The sequence below is a fragment of the Xenopus laevis genome, chromosome 1L (genome assembly GCF_017654675.1).
Source record: "Xenopus laevis strain J_2021 chromosome 1L, Xenopus_laevis_v10.1, whole genome shotgun sequence".
Lineage (NCBI taxonomy): Eukaryota > Metazoa > Chordata > Amphibia > Anura > Pipidae > Xenopus > Xenopus laevis.
The window spans coordinates 64,719,346-64,743,792 of record NC_054371.1 but is presented as its reverse complement, the minus strand read 5'-3'; the positions used below and the strand labels follow the sequence as shown (position 1 = coordinate 64,743,792).

The 24,447-nt window shown below is 38.8% G+C and overlaps 2 protein-coding genes across 3 annotated transcripts in view; one reads left to right on the top strand and one right to left on the bottom strand.

Annotated features, from left to right (window-relative positions):
* Window positions 1–521: 521 nt before the first annotated feature.
* On the bottom strand, window positions 522–22,981 carry setd7.L (SET domain containing (lysine methyltransferase) 7 L homeolog). Its single transcript, XM_018231743.2, has 8 exons — window positions 22,843–22,981; window positions 15,949–16,078; window positions 13,231–13,432; window positions 12,508–12,697; window positions 11,806–11,887; window positions 4,449–4,566; window positions 2,722–2,879; window positions 522–2,242 (listed from the first exon to the last, which is right to left on the bottom strand). Exons 1-8 carry the CDS (start codon window positions 22,880–22,882, stop codon window positions 2,062–2,064), a joined length of 1,101 nt encoding a protein of 366 aa, XP_018087232.1. The 5' UTR covers window positions 22,883–22,981; the 3' UTR covers window positions 522–2,061.
* mgst2.L (microsomal glutathione S-transferase 2 L homeolog) overlaps window positions 22,786–24,447 on the top strand; it is a 28,931-nt gene continuing 27,269 nt past the window's right edge. For both annotated transcript variants that reach the window (XM_018231760.2, XM_018231756.2), the window contains exon 1: window positions 22,786–23,062. In XM_018231760.2, coding sequence (XP_018087249.2) covers window positions 22,801–23,062 — 262 coding nt within the window. In that variant the 5' untranslated portion in view covers window positions 22,786–22,800. The remainder of the gene's footprint in view (window positions 23,063–24,447) is intronic.

Below are 24,447 nucleotides of genomic sequence, written 5' to 3'. Positions count from 1 at the left end.
TTATTACTCATATTTCTATTCAGGCCCTCCCCTATTCATATTTAAGTCTCTTATTCAAATCAATGCATGGTTGCTAGGTTAATTTGGACCCTAGAAACCAGATTACTGAATATGCAAACTGGAGAGTTGTTGAATAAAAAGCAAAATAACTCACAAACCACAAATAAAAAAAATCACTCTCTACATCATACTAAAAGTTAATGAAGGGTGAACAATCCCTTTAACTATAGTACTGCATGGCGTATTTACTACCATAGGCACTAAACTGGACTACTATAATTACCCATAGCAGTAAATCAGCAAGTAGTTTTGTTCAGGCTGTAGAGAGAGCAAGCTTGGTTGTTAAGGGTAACCTCACTGGTGCAATTAAGCACCCATGTTAATACATTAACTCCTGTTTCTTTCTTAGCTATAAATATTGTATTATTGAATGTTCACAGGGTCACTGCTCATTTCATCATGAAACAGTAATTTTCAATAATGTGACATTACATGAAAAAGGACACACTGTTCTGCCTGGCTCTTATAAAAGGACATTTTATTCCCATCCAATTTACAAGCATCAGTTCAACTGAAAGAAATAGTAGAGCGTTACAACTAATAGCTAAGTAAAAATAAAAAAATAAAATGAGACATACGTTTGTTTTAATATAGTACAGGTAGTGTAAGAACACAAACCTTTCCTTGCTGTCTTCTCTGCTTGATCAGAGCTAACTGGATCCCCAACTCGTTTGCCATTATTTAATGTGCTCTACTTCCTACCGCTGAAAAAAAAATTAGGGTTATGCAAATGAGCTTGTTACTGTACTTCATGTACAACAACCAATGCAATACAAAATGTTTGCTGAGAGAATGTTATGAAGCCTTTAGAGTGACCTATATTCTTGCATTAAAGGAAACTGTACCCCTGCACTCAGGTTCCAATAAAAATACATCACATACCATCAACACGGCTTCATTTAACAAACCATTTTAATAAAAATATACTCTTCTAGTACACGGTAGTATGTGCCACTGTATAATCGATCCTAAATAGATTCACTGTACTCAGAAACTATATATATATATATATATATATATATATATATATATATATATATATATATATATATATATATATATATATATATATATATATATTTTAATATTCTTTCAAATGTCACTTATGATTATATACATTTTTTTCAGTTAAGTATTCATTATTAAGGTATAGTTTTCCTTTAAATTATCTCACTGGGTCCTGATATTCTACTAAACCCCAACGGTTTTCCCATAAACCTTATTAAATAAAACAGATTGTATCTTAAATTGATTGTAAATAGACAACTGGCACAGAAACATGCCCCTGACTTTAAAAATTTTATGTTTTCTGTGCTTCCCTACAGAAAGATTATTTCTGCCTAACTGAATCCGAATTTGCATATGCAAATTAGAGGCGGGAAGGGAAATCACTTGACTTTTTGTCACAAAATAAGGAAGTAAAAATGTTTTCCCCTTCGCCCTAATTTTCTCTCAACACTGTTTTATGGGCACACAACATAATAAAATAAATATTCCAGCAACATGAGTAAAGAATTCCACAGAATCATTAATAAAACAAAAACGATCAAATCAGTTGCATCAACAAGAAAGCCTCAACAGCAAAAGTTCTACTAGTGTAATCTAGAATATCAAAATACAGTTATCTTGTAACCATCACAATAGGCATGTATACACGAAAAAGGTCTGTATATTGAGCCCTAAAATGTATACATAGCTAAGAAAAAAAACTGTCCAGAATGACTTTTTATTTCCTTCTAAATGTTTGGCATTGGAAAAAATTATTAGAAATTTTTTTTAAATGAACGCTACCTGTTAAATAGCATTTTTTCCTCATAAGGTTAAAACAGCATCACAAAGCTATGACATAATATGACTACAGGAACAGTTATTTTAATATTCTAGTCTAGAAAATGTATCTGCCTGGAGATCTGTGGAAATGGTTAATCTTGGGACCATTGGTCTTCAGTAGAAGTGTAATGCACAGATCCTATTACTCAATGTACTGAAACAAACAACTGTTCACTTTTGTTGAGTAGCTTGAAATTCCATCAGCTGCTGCTGGTACCATTCAGGTGCCTCTGGGCCATTTTTCCCTGTGATGTTATGGTCATATCCATAGGCCACGGTGAGTTCTTCCTCCTTTTCCACAGCTTTAATAGTTCGGATGCACTTGATGGGTCCAAAGCGAGGATGGACAAAACTGCATACAATAAGATACCTCTTTTATAGGCAATCTCAGAAATTGCAAACACTGGTAAGCCAATATGAAGCTTGTTTCAAAAAAAATTACAGTATATGTAATCTATAAGTAAAACATTATTAGGACACTGGCCAAGACCTGACCACTGCATCACATATAGTGACGAACAAGCATTACTTCTGAAATACATAGCACAACCTATTTATTACCTATTTTTCCCCCTATATAGGCCTCCTTCCAAACGACACTGAACAAGAACCCCAATGCACCTGTTCATAAACACACACACACACACACACTCCCCTAAAGTTCTAGGTTTTCAGTAAAGATATTCTAATAAATGTGGAAACTGGATTTTGGTTAGTAGCCTTTTGCTTACCTCAAAGTGCATTGTTGTAGAAAATAAAAGTAAAGTTATCTAGTTTAAAACAAACAAACCAAGAAAAAAAAAAATCTTTGCAGCTAAAAGGGATACTTACGTATCATACATACAGTTGGGTGTGAAGGAATGGTTTGCCTTGTGTCCCAGAGATGCACAATATTTGCTATTTGAGTTGTATGGTGCTGGCACATCAAGGACTGTTTCATCATCTAGAGAGATTGTGTTTCCATTTAGGGCCCATTCTCTGCTATCCACCTATTGACACAACAATTAGTTTCTTACTCCAGTGAATAAGCATGACGGCATGTTAAATTGATTTGATAGTAATTTTACACATTTTATTACCTTCTTCCCATTATTTTTACATTATTCACATGCTATGGAGTAGTATAAAGGTTGAAAAAAAAAACCTCAACACTATCTGACAATAATTTGACAATATTTTGTCATTTTGATATGGCTTACTATCACTCAGCATCAGGCCCTCAGTTGACCAATAAGAAATCTATAATCCTAGGAGATCGCAGATGATTTGTCTCTCATAGTAGAACAGATTTAAACGTGAGTGACAAATCTCCCCAAAGTGGTTTCCCAATGGAAATAAATGAAATTGCTGCTGGTAAAACATACTAGATGCTTCTTTTTCGGAAGTCACCCAAAGTTTCTCTGTTCGCAAAACTAACCTCGGTATATGTTTTCCCACTGCCGATTTACATTATTATTGCCGGTGGGAAACCATTTCAGAGAGACCTGCCACCCACGATTGCAAAGATTAAAACGCAGGCAACAAATCTCTGTGTGTTCTAGCATCCTAAATCTTAACCATATGCATATTAACCAAATTAAGCACTGTATCACACATGTGGTGGCTATGCGGATCAAGTTATATTACGCTAGATCACCGAATTAAAAGAATCCCCTTTGTTTTGTCCAGTAAAATCTTATGTTGACTACATAGATGCATAAATTACTTTTCTTAATACAGGTACGACAAAATGTAATATGCATCTCTTGTCTAGGACTTTTTTTTAGATTTCTTTTCTGGTAATGATCTGTTGTCCCAGAGCCTATGCTCCAATTGGATCTGGAGGCTAGCCATCAACCTTCAGTCCACATTCTACCTAGTAAGATTACATGGCAATATTGCTACAGATGTGATTATATAGCAGTCATAGTGGTAGACAAACTGGCCTAATTCACCAACAATCAAAAAAATCTTATTCCCGTCATTTATAGTTAGCTAATGACCCTTTGCATTTTCCATTGAAGCCACTGGTTGACCAATTGTCTATAGATTCCCAGCAAAAGTTTGATTGACACGGAGCATATTAAATAAATATTCTCAAGTTCAGGGCCCGCACAAACCAAAATAAAGCATGTGCTATTTGGAGTTATAGGAAATTAGATGGAAAGAAAAAATGCATGGACTCAAAAGGTATTATATGTAGCAAATTAGTTGCCCCCTAAAAGTTAAAATAATGATGTATGAAAAGTTGGAAAAGGATCATAAATGTTACATATTCTAGCTAATGTTATTGCTACTGTTATTGTTATTCTTTATTGGTTGCCACAAAAAAAATCTATGCAGAAGCACATACACCATTTACACAGTGTTGGACTGGCCCGGTGGGAAACCGAGAAAAAAGCCGGTAGGCCCCGACCCTCGTGGGCCCCCGCCGATCACTCCTACAAGTGTATGCGCAGAGCGCTGCGTCACGGTAGGGGGCGGGCAGGGAGGCCCTGGACAGCGGTCCCAGTGGGCCCCGGGCCCCCCAGTCCGACCCTGCATTTACATTCACGTCATTTCTTTTTTAGAATACCTACCTCTTGATGTGTAATCCGTACACCATTATAAAATGACATTACAGTCTGAGCCGCTGACACAACCTTAGCAAAGAGGCCTTCTCCAGCATTGTGTATCAAAGAGACATCAACATATACTCTAGGTAAGAATAAAAAAATAAATTAAAACCATTCACTGGGTTTCAGAAAATTCATCAAATTTACGCTAACAAAAATGAATACATTTGGCAATGACAAAGCGGAGATGCAGTATTTATTAGCAAAAAATAAAATATCTAACCACACTGTTGCCATGTACAGTGGGTCCAACTGTGCTTTCACCTACTGGTTCTTCTTTTTTAATCACATCATAAAAAAAAAAACTTTATTGTACTGTTCACTGAAATACATTCTCCTTTCTCTAGACCGGCCCTTCTTGTCAGTGCAGACACCGTGGGTTAAGTATCCACCTCCGGAAGCAGGACAGAAGAAAAAAATAGAATCTCGACTCCTCCCTCTCCATATAAGCTCCTGCTCCTCCTGATTCCCCTCCAGTTTTTTTCTTCTGTCCTACTTGGAGGTTAGAACAGCAATATTTTTTTATTCTTTCTTTTTCTTTCAGTGTTTTTAGCATTTTACATCCTAAAGAAGAAGCTATCTAAGAGCAGGAGGCATCCTAGCTCAGATCACACAGGTTTTCTGTGCGAAAATCCTCAGCCTCAAACCACTCCTCAGGACTGGTGCTGGCTGCATGGTGGAATGGTTACCTATTGGGCACAGCCACACTCTTTCAAAGACGAGTGTTGCTGCTGTTGTGCTGGATCAGGAGGACCAAGGACACAAGAGCGATATAAGGAATGAGCAGTGTAAGGAGCACACTTCCAGGTTCGGAAGCCATTGGCGCCAAAACACAGCTTATACGCGTGTGCTCCTTATAAGTGATGCGCTTGCAGGCGCCATCTTGTTTCTTACTGCGCACCGCAGCACAGCTACAAGCTGCAGAGGAGCGCAAGGTAGGAAATAAATTCAGCACAAGGGTATTAACCCAGGCTGTTTTCCCTTTGGTGGCTAATATGCTAAGAAGCCTTTAGGCTCCTGGGTTTAGCGACTGCATTTCCCAGTACTAATGCCTGCAGGGCAGTGGGACGCGCTTACAAGCGCCATCTTGGTTTTCTTCACTATGCACGGAGCAGTGGTGTGACCAGAGAACAGCTGAGAATAACTGCTGACACACAAGCCCAGATTAATAAACCACAGCACAAGGGTTTTAACCCAAGCTATATGTTGTTATGGGGAAAAGGCATTTTACTGCCCTTAAAGGAAAACTATACCCCCCAAACAATGTAGGTGTCTATAAAAAGATATTGCATAAAACAGCTCATATGTAAAACCCAGCTTCATGTAAATAAACCATTTTCATAATAATATACTTTTCTAGTAGTATGTGCCATTGGGTAATCATAAATAGAAAATTGGCATTTTAAAAAATAAGGGCCGCCCCCTGGGATCGTAGGATTCACTGTACTCTCAAACATACATGTTAGGTCACATGAGCCAATTAACAGACAGAGTTGTGTCTTTTGCTTCCACACTTCTTCCTGTTACAGTTAGAGTTGTAATATTTCTGGTCAGGTGATCCCTGAGGCAGCACACAGACCATCATGAAATGGTGGCTCAAGGCAAGACATGTAAAAGGGCAATATTTACTTAAATATATATTCCAGTTTGGTAAGATTCTTTAATATGCCACTTAATATGATATGAACTATCTGTTGCTTAAGTGTTCATTTTGGGGGTATAGTTTTCCTTTAAGCTTCTAGTACATGCATTACATATGGTGGCAAAATTATTCAAAGCCTGTAGGCTGCTGTTTCTTAGGATCATTTTTCCCCAGTAATTAACTTATGGCCATAAGATACCTATAGGGCAGACAAGGCCAGTCCTTTCTGATGGTTGTGGTTTTAAAGGACAACGAAAGGTTAATCAACATGCTGGCTGAAAGCAGAGGCATTCTCCCTTATCACTTACTGTGCACAGTGAATTCTGTGTTGTCAGCTAAATCTCTTCATGTTCCCACCCCACTGCCTCGGGCACATAGCAGACTCCTAAGCTCACATTCTTTCACTCTGCGCATGCATCTAATTAAAACACTCCTTCCCTCCGTCCTGGCCTCCTCCTAAGTACCCAGTGGAAATCTTAGTAAAACAAGTTACTTCTTAGGTAGTGCTCTATGAGGACCACTATCAGGGACACTATATAGATTTTGACTTTCGTTCTCCTTTAAGGCACATTAGTGACAAAGATATATATTCTATTCAGATATTACACTATGGATACAGACACGGCTCTGGAGGAGTTTAGGAGGGATATGAAACCCAAGGCAAGGAAGGCAAATAAAAGATCCCACAACCAACTAAAATAAAAATTCAAGTTTTGTAAACATACACTACACATAGGGGAACAAGGAGTATGCATAGACTGTGCAGAAGCAGCAGATTCAGCACCAACCTTATCACCACAGCCAATTCCTTTGCAACAGGCATGCAAGTCAAACAGAGGGCAGCCCTCCCCCGCCTTAGAAACACAACAGCCTTTTACTAAACTTCCTCAGTTGGAGAAATTATTTGATAGGATTAAATCCACCATTCAATCTTACGTCACCTAACCTTCTAAGCATAGTAAGAAACAGAAGGCACATACAATTTTAGATACAAATGCATCTGATTCTGAGGATGCTAGTGTTCAGGATAGGGATATTGAGCCTGGAGAAACCTCCGCCACTGAGAGCTCCTCTGATGACTCAGACACAGAGCACCAGTACCGCACAATTGCAGAGCCAGAAACCAAACGATTACTTCGGGAAATGCTAGCTAGATTACATATTAGAGACGAAACAACAGCCACATCAAAGCCTGACAAAGTATTGGATGTGCCACCCAGGAAGTCTAGGGCCTTCCCACCTAGCCAAAAGACAAGCTCTAGTACAGATTGTCAACAATCTACGACACAACAATGTCACTGCACCAGTGCCACACGAAGAACGCTACAAAGGGCTTTACTCAAATCTTTCTTGGTCTTAAAGAAAGAGGGCACTTTAAGACCGGCACTAAATCTAAAATCACTAGGTGTCCAAACAAAAGTTCCGAATGGAGTCAACTTGTTCAGTGGTGATGTCCACGACGCACCATTGCTATATGACCAAAGTGGATCTTCAGGACGCATACTTGCACGTACCCATCAGAAAGCAATCTCGGCAGTATCTAAGATTCACTGTGCTGGAAGAACATACCAATTCCGGGCACCAGCAGAATCAAAACTACCTATCAACGTGCTAGAGATCAGAGCAATATGGAATGCCTGCTTCCTTGGTCCCGGGAGTTGACAAACCAGCCACCCCAAATTCAATCAGACAATGCCACAGCGGAAGCCTATCTAAACAAACAAGGGGACACACGCAGCAACAGGGCAATGCAAGAGGTAACGCAGATCCTCAGCTGGGCAGAACTACACGTTCCGGCCTTCTCTACGGTTTTCATTCCCGGAGTGCTAAACTGGGAGGCAGATTACCTCAGCCGACAGACCAAGGAGAATGGTCACTTCACCCAGAGGTCTTCCAACAGCTGGTAACCACATGGGCCCTGCCAGACATGCTAGCGTCCAGACTCAGTTCCAGGATGCCTATGTACTGCGCCAGGTTGCAGGACCCAAGGGCAGCATATGTAGACGCCTTAGTCATACCTTGGACTTTCAACAGAGTTTCCCCCTCTAGCTCTCTTACCAAGAGTGATACTCAAAATTCAACAAGAAGGGGTGGAGACGATTCTAATTGTCCAGATGGCCGAGGGGAGTATGGTATTCAGACATCATCAATATGTCAGCAGCTCCACCATGGTGGCTGCCTCTTCGACCAGACTTACTCACTCAAGGACTAATCAAACAAAACAATCTGCCAAGGTTGTATTTAATGGCCTGGCTCTTGAGACTGACATTGGCCCTCAAAAGGGTTTTCAGGAATGGCCACCAACATATTCTTGAAGGCCAGAAAACAGTCCACAACAAAGGTCTATCATAGACTACGGAAGACTTTCATACATGGTGTGAGTGGAAACAAGCGACAGTTCAGACGATTGTCGAATTCCTCACACAAGGGTTCCATTTAAGTTTTTCATTAGCCACTCTGAAAGGACAAATATCAGCCCTTTCCTTACTACTCCAACATCAGTAGGCTAGAGAGCCAGACCGTATTCAGTTATGCAAGGGGTGGGTAAAGTCAGACCACCGTTCAGGGATCAAACCCCTACCTGGGATCTTACCATGGTCCTCAATGTCCTACAAGGACCCCCATTGAACCTTTAGCGACTTGTCCACTAAATTCCTTACCTGGAAAAGGATTTTCCTTTTGGCCATTACGTCAGCAACAAGAGTATCAGACATGGCAGCCTTATCTCACAAGGAACCTTGGCTCATACTACACCAGGATAGAGCAGTTTTCAGGACTATACTTTTTTTTCTCCAAAAGTAGTACCAGCTTTCCACATTAATGAGGAAATCAACCTTTGTTCCCTATGCCCTCTAACACTAAAGAGAAGCTCTACATAACTTGGATGTAGTTAGGGCAATACGTTACTATCTAGACAGATCCAAAACTTATAGGAAGTCAGATGCTTTTTTGGTTACTTATGGCATCAATAAGGGATCGCCTGCTTCAAAGAGTACAATAGCCAAATGGCTAGTAAAGACGATAAATTGTGCTTATGACAGTCACAAAACTAGACCCTTCAAGATCAGAGCTCATTCTACCAGGGCACAAAGTATGTCCTGGGCATTGCATAATTAAGCTACTCCAGAACAAATTTCTAAGGCAGCCACTTGGGCATCACTATCTACAATTTTATAGACTACATGTATTCACAGCCCCTGCAGCATTTGGTAGAAAAGTACTTCAAGCTGCAGTAAGGCAACAGTAACTCTTAGACCCAACCCTAGAAACTGGACAGTTTTGGGACGTCCCCACGGTGTCTGCACTGAAATAAGGATTTTAAACTTACCGGAAAATCTAGACGGCCCAGACTGTCAGTGCAGTAAGCCCCACCCTGGAGTTAAAGTTATGATGTTATGTTGTTGTGAATCTCTTCTCGCTCTTTCTCGGCTATCCTTCTATTCTCCTAACTGAGCTGACAGACTAAACTGAGGGGAAACAGGAGAAGCAGGAGCTTATATGGAGAGGGAGGAGTTGAGATTCTATTTTTTTCTTCTGTCCTGCCTCCGGAGGAGGATACTTAACCCACAGTGTCTGTACGGACAGTCCGGGCCGCCTAGAAAAAGATTTTCCGGTAAGTTGAAAATCCTTATTTATGTATCAATATTACCTAGAGCCATAATTTGCCACCTCTCACTGAATATAATGTTACCATTCTCACTCTCTCTCTCATTTTAGGGCTCATTTGCAAGTAGGGATGCACCGAATCCAGAATTCGGTTCGGGATTTGGCCAAGATTCTGCCTTTTTCAGCAGGATTCGGATTAGGACAAATCCTTCTGCCTGGCCGAAGCAAATCCTAATTTGCATATGCAAATTAGGGACGGGTAGGGAAATCGCGTGACTTTTTGTCACAAAACAAGGAAGTAAAAAATGGTTTCCCCTTCCCACCACTAATTTGCATATGCAAATTTTCGGTTTGGTATTCGGCTGAATCTTTCGCCAAGGATTCGGGGGTTCAGCCGAACCCAAAATAGTGGATTCAGTGCATCCCTATTTGCAAGCAATGCGATAAGGTGCATTTTAATATGCTCTTGCTCCAAGCAAACCAAGATTTGGAAAATACAATAATTGGCTAATTTGGATGAAAAATGGGAACTTGCCAACACTGTCCAAAGGTATGCTCATGCTTGAAAAAAACTAATAGTAACAGACTTTTTGTGTTTCTGACAATGGTTTGTGCTTGTCTTCAACCACTGTTCATAATATGCTGTATGGCCAATTTAGAAGTTACTGCAGATGCATGCTGCACACCATTGTTTTGTACATGCATCAAAATTATTTATTAATCGTATAGATTGTCTGGCTACTATAAACTATAGTTCAAAAAGGCAAACCAGCCATTAGAGTGCCACAGGGACCTTAGGTAAACATCCAAAATGCCGTTGACAGAGTAAAGGCCTGGCAGAGTACCTTTTGTGCCCAGAATTATATTACCCACTTCTGCCAAACATGTTACCCTCTGCTAATTATTGCAATTCTCAACTAAATTTATTTTAGCATCTTTCACTAAAAAATAAACCCCTTTAATAATATAAAGTTTCTTCCTACAGTTGAAAATGATGCATGCTGCATAGCCATGTAAAAACATACAAGGTACTTAACAATTTGGGTGGCAAAGCTGATTTGTTGACTTAATCTGGGTCCTTTGAGAAATAGATTAAGAAACACTGTCCAGGAGCCTATTCCCTTTACAAACTTCCTTGTCAGTACGGTAAGTACTGACATGGAGTTTGTACAGGAAAGGAAGATCACGGTAAGTTACAATCTTTCCTAACCCCTCTAACTCTTTTACCCTCATATAAAATATGCACTCCAAAGTTACCCTGTATGTTACCCTCCCATTTATACTGTAAGCCCTACGGGGAAGGGTCCTCTAGCCTTTTGTTTCCTTGACACTAAGCACTTAATCTGCATTGTAATTATATTTTATATTTATGTGAATTGTATTCTAATAATGCACTTATTGTTACTTTTTATTCCAATGACCCCTTGTTTGTTACTACTAATTTATTGTTTTGTTGTACAGTGCTTTGCCCTCAAGGAGCGCTTTACAAATAAAAATATACATACATACATACAAAGGTCACACGCAACTAGGGATGCACTGAATCCACTATTTGGGATTTGGCCAAATACCTGAATCCTTCGTGAAAGATTCAGCAGAATACCGAAATGAATCCAAATTTGCATATGCAAATTTCTGGAAAGGAAAGAGGGGAAATTTTTTTACTGCCTTTTAATGTGACAAAAAGTGACATGATTTCCCTCCCCGCCCCTAATTTGCATATGCAAATTTGGATTCGGTTCAGCAAAGCACAAGGATTCGGTGGAATCCGAATCCTGTTGAAACAGGCCCTAATCCAGAACTGAATCCTGGATTCGGTGCATGAAAAAACATGTGAAAAAAACATAGGAAAGCAAGTTTTTTTTTTTTTTAAAGGGAGGGCTCCTATACCCTTGGGCATGTACAGCAGCTATTTGACTGTGTAAATTATTCAAAAAAAATTGGCCTTTACTGATTTAATTGAAGTTTAACTCAGAGTATACAATCAATAAATATAACAAACACATTTCATTTTACTCCAGGTAAATTAAATTAACACAGAAAGCAATGGGAAAATAGAATGTTTTACTATACCTTTCTGATTCATATGGGTCTGGGAGCAGAGGATTTATTGAAATACAGGAGGGAGTTGATTTATCAAAAGTATAAACTGTTCCTATAAAAGAGAATTGAAACTAAATAAGTTTTTTCTTTCTGTGAAGCTGCTTCCTACCTACAGTGAAGTAGGGTTGCAACTATAGAGGAAGAATACCCTGCATCTGATTGGGGCCACTTGTAGAGCACTGATTGATTTCAGTTTGATGAAAAAATGTCTTACTTACAAAGTTTAGGGGCTTTAAAATGATTATTCTGTGGGACCCAGTGTCTTGCAGGTACTCCATAGGGAAATTAAAAACTTTTGGAGCCACAGCTGTTTTTAACACCCATCATCCTTATCAATTTCCTACTGCTAACTCAGTTTCACAGGGCTGTCAAATTTGATGACCATATTAAATTCACTGGCCCAGAACATGCTTGCTCTTGCTTGTCTATCACATCCCTCGCACTGCCATGGGCAGGTACAAATGTAGTATAGAACTTCATCAGTCACTGTACCAGGTATGTGTCTAGCTTGAATTGCAGCAGATGGTACCTGTGGGCAGGCAAGATGACAGATACCTTGAAGTTTATATACCTTCATAGGTCAAATGAGCATGTACTCCTCCAAAATCAAGTTATCTTCTGCTAACTATTAAATCTCATCCTGAGCATATAGGAATGGGTCCAGGAACTTACCACTTGGAACCAGGTCAAAGTGGGGCTTTCCTTCATCAACTGAAGTAAGAATTGCCAATTTCCCTTCGAGCATTTCAGAATCAATAAACTTCCCATAAAGTGCAGTTCTACCATCTGGGTAGACATAAGCGATCTTATCTCCTGTCATGTCTCCATCTTCATTCACCTCACCCACAAGGCTACCGCCATCCTGCAAAGGAACACATTTTTTTGTTTGTTTTTTACTTTGCAACATATTAAAATTAAATGCTGTAATGACACACAGGGCTCTTTGGCTGGTGCTGTAATCAAGCTGAAAACAGCAGGAGCAAGTGGTTAGGGGTGTTTTCGACTAATATTGTTTTTGGCCTGATGGCCCTTAACTTAGAAACTCTCTAATGAAGCAGCATATATGGAATATTAGCATCTATTGTATCTATTATAACAGCTGCCTTTAATGAAACTCAGCAGGGCCAAAGATAAACCTCGATATTATAAAAACAGCCACAAATAGAAAGTAGCTGAAAAAATTATTTATTTCTGGTGAACTGTATGAAAATGACTGAACTGAAAGTGTTGGAGGGGTGTTTTGAATAATGCTGTTTTTGGCCTGATGGCTCCTAACCTAGAAATGTTTTTCTGGCTGAACTTCCATTAATTTAATACCAAAAAATAAATAAAAAGGCTGAAGAATATTAAAAAAAAACTCATGAAGATTTGAAATACTTGCTAAGATGATCATACTGGATAATATATCCAGCATACGCCATGCCGGACATTATCTTTGTATTGTCCTTTGAAGATGAGTTTTCTGTCGGTGTCATATTCCTGAGCTGGACCATTTAGCTCCCCTTCCACATAAGTGCCATGAAGCGAGCCTCCATCTTCATAGGTGTAAATCCCTTGGCCTTGAAGTGCATCATCAACATAAAAACCTTCCAATGTGCTAGAGAGAGTGAGAAAACATATGCAGTCATCCCATGCCAATCAGATCCATCTACTCTTATATTAAGTAAATCATGATATTTTGTTCTGGCGTCACAAAAAGTCAACATGCTGAGTAAAATAAAGTTAATGTTTTAGGTCTTGTTTACTCTGACAGATAATCAGAGGAATTTATCAAAGTTGGAAAAAACATAATACATTTTGAAATAATCCAATGGAAAATCAATTTTTAGTGAAAAAAGGCTTTAGAAATAAGAAAAGGTGCTTCAAATATGGGCTCTTATATGTGATAATGCTTACAGAGACACAGAGGGGCCTATTTACTAAAACTAAAATTAATCTTGTTTTTTTTTTTTATTAAAACAAAGTTGACCAAACTCCCTTTCACAAATTGAACTAATTTATGAAAAAATTTTCCTTGAAAAAAGGTGGAGCGAAAAACACTGTTACAAAATCAAACATCAATTCGGATTGTGCGATTTACACTCCAAACGCGCGATTTTAATGAATTGTTGCAGCGAAAACTCGACTTTATCGAATTATCCAGCGTAGATTATAATCTCAAGAAACAACTTCAGGAACATCTGCCATTGACTCTACATGACTTCCACGGGTTTGAGATGGAATATTTTTGGTTTTTTTTGCAGTTTTGGGTTATAATAAATCTCTAAAAAAAAAAAAAAAAATCCACAAAAGAGTTTTTCCCCTAAAAAAAAAAAAATAACTCAATCAGAAAAAATTGACGTTTAATCAATGGGCCCCATAATTTTCAGCAGTATAATATCCCTTCATGAAGTGAGCACATATTTTAATATATAACCCCCCTTTTTTTTTTTTTTATTAATGTCACTGATCTTTTAAAGACCTCCATTGTACATGGAAATCTTCAACAATAAATTTGATTTCAGGGTTATCAAGTTCTGAAGTCTTCATACACACAATTTGCCTTTCACCAGCTTCAGCTGCAGCGGCACCAGGCCAATGTGTTCCAAATCCCACACACTTCATGACAGACAGTGTTCACTGCACTAAAGGAATTTACAGATCTCGTACCCTCTGAAATGCTACTGTCTAATTGCCAAAATGTTGCTTTCATTGCTTCTTTGCAAAAAAAATACATATTGTGTAAAATAAATCACAAGCAGCGCTTGGAATAATAGAATGGTACTTTATTTTGTTATGGCTCCAACCCAAAGCTCCTAGCTTATAAAGGGAAATGTACATCCCCTATTTCAGCACTTGTATGTTAAAATACTGTCTACTATTATAGACCAGTTCAAATTCTCAAGAATAATAGAATGGTACTTTATTTTGTTAAGGCTCCAACCCAAAGCTCCTAGCTTATAAAGGGAAACATACATCCCCTATTTCAGCACTTGTTTGTTAAAAATACTGTCTACTATTATAGACCAGTTCAAGTTCTCAATTTAAAGTAAATACAGGCAATAAAATCAAGCACTTACGCTTATATATGAGGCTCAACATCACATTTCGAGTATACGCCTTTTTTGAACAAGCAAAATAAACTTTATGTGGAGTCACTTTAACTAACAGATAATACGTTCACAATTCTGCAGCAATTCCAGTGGCCTTATTTGAAACCATCTCTATAGAGGGATTGGGCAGGTGACTACATCCCAAAGTTACAACTCACTACTCTCAAGATACCCCCTTTATTGGAACAACAAAAACCAATGCTGAAATGGTCTGTTAAAGTTCAGTTCAGTTGTTTTCAGATTGTTCATAAGATACATTTCTCAGCAGATGCAGTAGCAACTATTGTATCAGTTATAACAGCTGCCTTTAATAAACCTTAGCAGGGCCAAAGCTAAACCTCAATAGTAGAAAAACAGCCACAAATAGAAAGTAGCTGAAAAAGGTCTTTATTTCTGGTGAACTATCTGAAAATGACTGAACTTAAAAAAAGTGTTGGAAGGTGAAAAACCCCTTTAATACACAGGACATACATATACACAACACATGCACAGTGCTTTGATAATCTCCTCAATTTTGTTTCAGAGCAGAAAACCATATATTAGAGATCTTTCTGCATGTCTGTTAGATTGAAAGCTCTTATCAGTAAGGATTCTTTTTTTTTTACTTCCTGTATTACTTAGTATTTGTATATTATACACAAGAGCCATGGATATCCTATAAATTATGTGCTTATAAATAGTGCTTAATATATGAATGTATTTCTGTCACATGACTCACTGAAACTTCTGTATTATAATGTTGTAAAATACTGTATGAGGATATCAGATGTCACCTCGGAGTTCTATGACCTGTGTAATTCAGTTTTGTGCTTTTATATGATCGTGGAACTCCTCCTTATATAGTATTTACTATATAATCTTTATGTTTGATGTATACACCCACCTATTTAACAACTCTGTGGAATATGTTTATAAATATAATACCGGTGTCTACCAAACGGAAAAATAAAAGAAATCACAACTGCTATTCGAGCATGGTACAGTTCATGCTGAAGCAATGAGGTGCATTACACGCATGTACCTTCCATCAAAAAAGTAGAACTTTCCACGTCCATTTTTTTCTCCATGTACAAAGTGCCCCTCAAACCGATCAGTCGAGCTGTAGTTGACAGTGCAAAACCCGTGAGGTAATCCATCATCATCCAAAAGACCTTCCCAGAAACAATAAAGAGGATTAAATAATAAGCTTGGGGTGAATACAATACAGCAAGTGGAATGGTTTAAATGTAGTAAAAAGAATCATTTGTATAGCAGACACATGGGTAAAGCCCTGGAATCCAATGTACTGGACACGCACCTACATCATAGCAAAATTTCATTTACTTAATTACCTATGGCCAAAGAAAGCAAATATTGGATTGCTATTGGATACTTTGATGAGATTAAGGGTTTTTTTTTTTTATTATAGGTCGAGTTTGTGAGGTTTTTTTCTACCTCGAATAAACTCACAACTCGAAAGTTTGCTTATTTATGAAAAAAACTGAATGTAAAAAACTTGCAATCAGGGAAAAAACTCAAATACTCAAACGGTTATCAGCTAAAAAAAAAAACTTGAATACCTTGATTTTTTTCGAGCACAAACCACCGACAAAAAAAACAAAAAAAAATCATAAAGGCTAAAACATCTTCAAATGGTTCAAGGGACCTCTGCCATTAATTCTACATGACCAGCAGTATTTTCGGATTTGGGCTTTTTTGCAGCTTCGGGCATAATAAATCTCCAAAACATTTTTAATCCCAAAAAAATTAGGTTTTTATTGAAACTACCCTAGAAAAACTTGAATTTTGTTGTTAATAAATTAGCCCTACATGTCACTAAATAAGATCCAGAGCTAGAATTCTACAAATACTTCATGCAGTATGTGAGAGCTAATTGCCCACTACATAGGAAACATTTTATGGTGTTGATTAATAGTGAATATCAGCATGCATAAATATGCAACATATAATATTTACTTTCTGATTTAGCACAGATGACATGGTTTCAAAATAATTTATCATTAACAGTGTTCAGTGTTTGATTTAATCCTAGCACATACACAGACATGATTATTATACAAACTATTAGTATTTAAAGGGAATAAACCTCTTTTTTTCTCCTGGTCTTTCTCCCTGTATAAACTCATTTTCAATTAATATTTCTGTAAGCAAAGGCCCCCTAAAATGTAAGGGAAAAGATCATTACCCCACGTTGCAATGGAATAGAGAGTACTACAATAATCTCTCTCTTACAAAATCCCAAGTGTAAAGCCATAATTCTCTATGAGTATTGTCTGATAAAACAACAATGACAAGATACATTTAGCATTACTGCCATTGTGAAACTGACAGAAAATGTCAAATTAAATTCTGCTTTGTGGTTTGAGCGATACACCGTTACAGATCTATTTTGTGCTCTGGAATTACTAAACCACAACAACCAAACCACCCCCAATCTTGAAATATTACACCACTTTTTTTTCTCAGCACAATTTTTATCGACATTTTTGAAGTTTTATGATGTAGAGAGTGATATTCTGAGACAATTTGCAATTGGTTTTCAGTTTTTATTATTTGTAGTTTTTTAGTTACTTAGCTTTTATTCCGCAGCTCTCCGGTTTCCAGTAATTTGGTTGCTAGGGTCAGATTACCCTTGCAACCATACCTTGATTTGAATAAGAGACTGGAATATGAATAGGAGAGGCCTGAATAAAAAGGTGAGTAATAAACAGTGGCAATAACAATACATTTGTAGCCTTACAGAGCATATGGGGTCAGTGACCTTCACTTGAATGCCAGAAAGAGTCAGAAGAAGAGAGTAAATAATTAAAAAAAACTATAAAAAAATAAATAATGAATTGCTTAGAAATGGCCATTATATAATGTACTAAAAGTTAACTTAAAGGTGAACCACTTATATGCAGTGGGTTCCTCCCTTGGCAAATTAATAAATTTGTATGGTTTCCACTACCACCTCTATGCTGACGATACTCAGATCTATCTCTCTCTATCTATCTCTCTATCTCCTGATCTCAACCCAGAACTCCTAACTCGCGTCTCCTCCTGCCTGTCCGCTATATCTACCTGGATGTCGCAACGCTACCTTAAATTAAACCTCTCTAAAACTGAACTGGTTCTCTTTCCTCCAAGAAACACCAGTAGCATCCCCGAAGTATCCATCATAGTTAACAATTCCACTATCACCCCCCTCTCCCCAGGCCCGGTGCCTTGGGGTTATCCTAGATTCTGCCCTGTCATTCACTCCTCATATCCAGTCACTTATTAAATCATGTCACTTCCACCTAAGGAACATATCCAAAATACGATCATTTATCACCCAAGACGCTGCCAAAATTCTTATTCACTCTCTCATCATATCGCGTCTAGACTACTGTAACTCTCTTTTAATTGGCCTCCCCCTCCAGAGACTGTCACCTCTCCAGTCCATAATGAACACTGCTGCGAGGCTCATACACCTCAGCAACCGCTCATCCTCTGCCTCGCCATTCTGTCAATCCCTGCACTGGCTTCCGTTACCTTTCAGAATCAAATTCAAATTAATGACACTGACTTTCAAAGCACTTCACAACTCTGCTCCACCCTACATCTCTGAACTCATCTCTATATACTTACCCACTCGCTTACTACGCTCCTCTACTGACCTGCTACTCAACTCTTCTCTCATTACCTCCTCACATGCTCACATTCAAGACTTTGGAAGGGCTGCACCCCTCCTCTGGAACGCTCTCCCACGATTTGTCCGACTTTCTCCCAACCTTTCTGCTTTCAAAAAATCTCTGAAAACGCACTTCTTTCGAGAAGCCTACCCTCACTCTGCTTAACTACCAAACGCAACACCACATACAACACCACATTTCTCACCCACTTACTTCGATCTTGCCCACTTCCACACCTTGTGTATTACTCCCTTCCCTTTAGACTGTATGCCTATGCATAGGGCCTTCCTCACCTCTTTGTACCTGTATTGATTGTGATGTTTGTTACTCCATATATTCTATGTATGTAATTCATGTGATGTAGTTGTATAATCACAGTTACTTTACAGTGCTACGCAATATGTTGGCGCTATATAAATACATGTTAATAATAATAATATACAGTATATTACCACTTATATAAAGCCTTTGCAGAGCTGGCAAACGTCATCTTGCAGGATCATTTTTGATGCTCTTTGTATTAACCTCTGTCCCACACCACAACTTTCATATTGACAGCTTAATGAATTGATACACTGCCACTTGAGAGTATCTGGGTTCCATTATGGAGAGAAAAGGTCACAAAGCCCTGCTGTAGTTTAGTGACTGTTTCTTCCTATATTCCCAATGTAAGCCGCTTTATTCCTTGTCTGTCTAATCTCTGTCTGCTGTCACAGTACACTCACATCTCTCTTGATTAACAGTAAACAAGATTTGTTTGGCAAAGGCACTGTTTTGGTGAAAGGCAATGGCCACTGACAAATGTTTAGGGGCCTGGCTCCTTTCTATTCATTAGTACAGCAAAATCACCCACTATAAAGATTTTTATAAAATATTTAAAAACCTTGAATGACTTTTAAACAGTATCCTTATAAAGAGTTATTAGTGATGTCTCATCACGATTCATAGAACCTTAGGCATTATAAAAAATGGCATATTTGTACAGGTATGGGACCTATTATCCAGAATGCTCGGCACATGGGGTTTTCCTGATAACGGATCTTTCCGTAATTTGGATCTTCATGCAAGTCTAGTATAAAATCATGTAACAGGCTGGTTTTTCTTCCAATAAGGATTAATTATATCTTAGTTGGTACCAAGTACTGTTTTATTATTGTTATACAGAGAGAAAGGAAATCATTTTTTAAAAAAAATTTGATTATTTGGATAAAATGTAGTCTATAGGAGACAGCGTTTATGTATTTTGGAGCTTTCTGGATAACGGATTCTATACCTGTATATAATACAGGAAGTCATCTAGGAGATCTGTGACCTGTATAAAATCACACAGCTTATGAATTTTATATGGTTTTGGAACTCCTTGATGACTTCCATTATACTTATCGTTTCAATTACAGTAGGTCAATGAATGAAAAAATTATAGCCTTCTGTGTACGGTCTTCAGACTTGGGTTGGTTATCTGTATATTCTGCTGTAGGCAGATATAAACCATGGGGCAAATTTACTAAAGGGCGAAAATTCGCCGGAATGACGTCATTTTGGAACTTTGCCGATTTACTAACGGTCGACAGGCGTAACTTCGCTAGCGAAGGAGATAGACTCTAGCGGTACGTCGTTCCATAACGCCAGCCGAATTTGCGCTCTGGCGAATGGACCTAACTAAGCAAGATGCAGATTTTACTGAATGTTGTCTCTAGCGCCAGACTTGCTTTTGCCACCTAAGGCCAGGCGAGGTGCAATAGAGTAGATAGGAGTTCCTCAAAAAATAGTTGAACATTTTTCTAAGTACCAAAAAATGCTGACGTCGTTTCCTTTTTTCAGGGTGATAGGCTGCAAAAGAGCGTAAATTTTTTTTTGGGGTAACCGGCTTCCCCCCTACATTTCCTAACATATGGCACATAAACTATACACTGGGCTCATGTGTAGGGCAATATAACAATTTTATTTTCTTTTATTAAGGTTTCCCGGGCTTGTGTAGTGTAATGTATTTACTGCAACATATACGTCCATTCAACTTTAACTTCCTGCCGTATGCAAATTAGCCAACGCTAGCGCAACTTCACCAACATTCATCGCCAACTACGGATTTTAGTGAATTAGCGAAGTCCTGGCGAATCTACGCCTGGTGAAGTGTTGAGCTGTGAGTGAAACCGGCGCTGGTGAATTTTCGGAGGTTAGTGATTTTGCCCCCATAACTTCACATGGGGGGGCTGTTTGAGCCTCTGTGTACTTGAAATACCAGGGCCAATTCTGTATTGCAGGGCATTTTTCATTGCAATGTACACAAAAAGGTGACCACACTTTGCAGTTCTGTTTCAAAAATAGAAGACAAGTTGCAGATTACCATACGGGCAATCCAGCCAGGTGCCAGCGCCCATAATTTCCTGGTAGCCCATCGCCGTAAAGGATATTTGAACACGAAACCTGTTTTATTTTAGTTACAAATAAATTTAAACATCTTTGTTTTTGGTTAGTCAGTGATCAGTGGAAAAAGAAATAAAATTACACCTGACAAAAAAAAAAAAAAGATTTATATACAATCACTTTTTCTATTTATTTTTCTCCCTGCTATTCACAGGTTTCTAGCTGTTTGTATAGCAGAAACTTATATATAATGATCCTTATCTAAATGACTATCGCTCTTCCACCCTGCAGATAAGAAAAAGTAAATGAACTTGTAAGCAGAACCTACCATTTTTATGAAGTATTCTAAACAAAAATTATAGTTGATTTAAATGTATATCCTGTTTTTAATTTACAATGTTTTTGCTTCCAACAAAGATAAATATATTTTAGCTGGGATCAAGCACAAGGTAGTGTTTTATTATTACAGAGAAAAAGGAAATCATTTTTTAAAATTTGGATTATTTGGATAAAATGGAGTCTATGGGAGACAGCCTTTTCCGTAATTTGGAGCTTTATGGATAACGGGTTTCCAGATAACTGATCCAATACCTTTACATTATGTTCAGAGCAGAAAAACTTTTCAAATGGTCTTCATTTTTTATTTTTTTCTAGTTTGTAAATTATTTGCCTCCTTTTTTGGACTCTTTCCAGTTTTCAAATGGGGGTCACTGACCACATCCAAAAAACACATGCTCTGTAAGGCTACACATAGATAAGGCATACAAAGTAGCAATGATAATCAATCTATTCATACCCTGTCCTGTTCATATTCCAGTCTCTTGTTCAAATAAATGCATGTTTGCTAGGGTAATATCGGCCCTAGCAACCAGATTGCTGAAATGACTGGCCTTTTGTTGAATAAAAAGTGAAATAACTCAAAAAACATAAATAATAAAAAAAAGAAAACAACTAGCAAATTGTCTCAGAATCTCACTCTCCACGTCATACTGAGAGTTAATGTCCAGGTGAACAACCCCTTTAATGCGGGGATACATTATAATACTATATACTATATTTGTATTAACTATTTTTACTATCAAGTGTCAGAACTAGTATAACTGCCATAAATGCACTACTTTCAATAGCAATTGTGTAGTTGCTTAGCATAACCTTAGCTTTCATTATGCAAGGGGCAGTTTTTAGGTGGAGATCTTTCATCTTTCTGAGCTGTAGTTGAACTGTAATTTCTGGCACAGACAGAGTAAGCGGGCACTGGAAGATATAGTCAATCAGCAGAAGGATTGTCATGGGATTTCTATCCAGTGACCCTCAGCCACACTGTGTATTCCCCATAGCTTCTCATGTGCATGAGCAATCCAATTCAATTATTCTGACACTGGCCCTAATCCACGTGGCCCTGGGTGTGGGGGCCACTGACATAGTTTAGAATCTGCAAAAAAACTCACTAACCTCCAGCAAACAGACTGAAATGTCTGACTGCTTATGGGTTGCTATGGGTTACTTGCTGTGTGCTCTTTTGCATTTAGGTTGGTAAAAGAGCTCTTGCAGTAAACACGTATAATCCCCTCCCACCGCGGCGTGCTGTCCTATCCGGCGCTAATTTCTCCTGCTCTTCCCTTCTATGGACTGGACCCCCTCTCATTACTTTATACAGATACACGAGGGACAGTGGCTCTACGGCTTCAACCATACGAAGAGAATAGCGCCCTCCTATACAGTCAGCCCCTAGAAGTACAACATGTGTATGGCTCCTTTGTCTTACTTTCTGTTGCGCACCATCCCGCCTGTTTGTTTAGCAGCTGGAGAAACACACCAGCCCCGTTGCTAAAGCATTGCCCCCCATTTTACCAATGATCGACGCCTCAGTCAGCCTCAGACACAATAGCACTCACCGTCTACCGTCTCCTCCACTGTTTCATCCTCGCTGTCCATGGCTTGTTCCTCCGCAAGTGACAGGCGACAGCAAGTTATTCGGCGTGCGTGTTCCTCCCAGCTCTAGCTCCCCCTCCCTGCTGAGTATAATTGGTACACTCTGTTCCTCCCGGCGTTCCCGCGCCGCCTCTGATTCGCTCCTGCTCCCTCTACTGGTGGCTGAGCGGTTCTGGATTTGGCGTAAGTGGCGGGACCGTGAGGGGACGGGTGGGATTTAGCTGCTAGTTGTTAGCACTCAGCACTGAGGCACCTCCTCGCATTTACTGAAGCTTTTAACCTGCAGATGCACTGACATCACCTCAGCCAAATCTCCCCTGTGTCTCTTGTCATTTCCTAGAAGCCTGAGCTGCTAAAGTGAATCACCAGTTTACTGTCAGCATATCCCAGTGTTTCCCAATCACAATAACCAACCTGATCAATTGTTTCTGAAGTAAAATAGTTGAGGCATTTATCTGTTTATCAGGGTTGCCAGGTCTTATTTCAAAACCACACAAAGTCGGCTACAAAACCAGCCCAAAACTAGCCAAGAGGCACTTCAAAAGTAGCCCAAAATAGCACAAGTGCAGTGAAAAAGTATATAAAAAATGAATGTATGTGAAAATACGCCTTCTTCGCATTTTCACTATTTTGCAGAATGGGACAGATTCGCCCGTCACCAGGGACGTAACTACAGAGGGGGGCCCAGGAGGTGTAGGTGCCCCATAAGGCCCTAATACATATACAGTTTCAAAAAATATTGGTAAAACTGCTTAACCTCTAGACATGTTGGTGGCCAGCAGATTTTTGCCCCAAAATTGTCTGAAATTGAGGAAAATGCAAGAAAGCTTAAGAAGGACGGAGACTGGGGTACAGAGCCCAAAGTCTGGTAACTCCTGACTTCTACACAAGTCAGTCCCATTGCATGCTGGATATTGTAGTCAGTTGGCAAATTGTTAAACAAAAACTGCATTACCCAACATGCATTGGGAGACGCAGGCTTGGTACAAAGTACAAACCAGCCAAAGGCCCAAAAAGTAGCCCAAATCCATACCTTGGCTAGTTTGTACTTTCAAAGCCTGCCTGGGCTTTACATTAGTAGCCCAATTTGGCTGGAAAACAGACAACCTGGCAACTCTGCTGTTTATACATATATATTAGATGTCATTTTGTTTAGATGTGTAACAGACGTGTTGCACCCTGGGAAACTTTGTGTTTGGGATTGTCATACTGTCCAAACCAAGGCAATGTATGGTTGCTTACTGGTCCCCAATATTTTTAGCTTTCTTCCCTTTTTTCGTAGCATTGGGAAAGAGGTTTACCCAGTGGGCCTTTTAATGCTGTGGTATTTTTTGGGTTGAGGGATTAATTATTATTTGTGCAAATTCTTCATGTGGCGGATTTGATGATAAAACAGTTTGCCCAGGAACAAAACCAGATGAGCTTGTTTCTGTGTTGGCATCAGACATTATTACCAAAAAGATGACAAGGCACGTCCCCTGTGCATTTTATGAACATTACAGTAATCATCTGGTACTGGTAGGCTGAATTATCACATGAGAGGCCAGTGACCTCAGGCTTTTCACTTC

Bases quoted from the DNA above. Each gene is read 5' to 3' on its own strand.
- setd7.L (XM_018231743.2), bottom strand. From the start codon at position 22,882: ATGGACAGCGAGGATGAAACAGTGGAGGAGACGGTAGACG. The intron at 12,698-13,230 runs GTATGATCATCT...GTTCCTTTGCAG, and splicing joins TATGCTGGATATATTATCCA to GATGGCGGTAGCCTTGTGGG. The intron at 2,880-4,448 runs GTAGGTATTCTA...TTGTGTCAATAG, and splicing joins TACGGATTACACATCAAGAG to GTGGATAGCAGAGAATGGGC.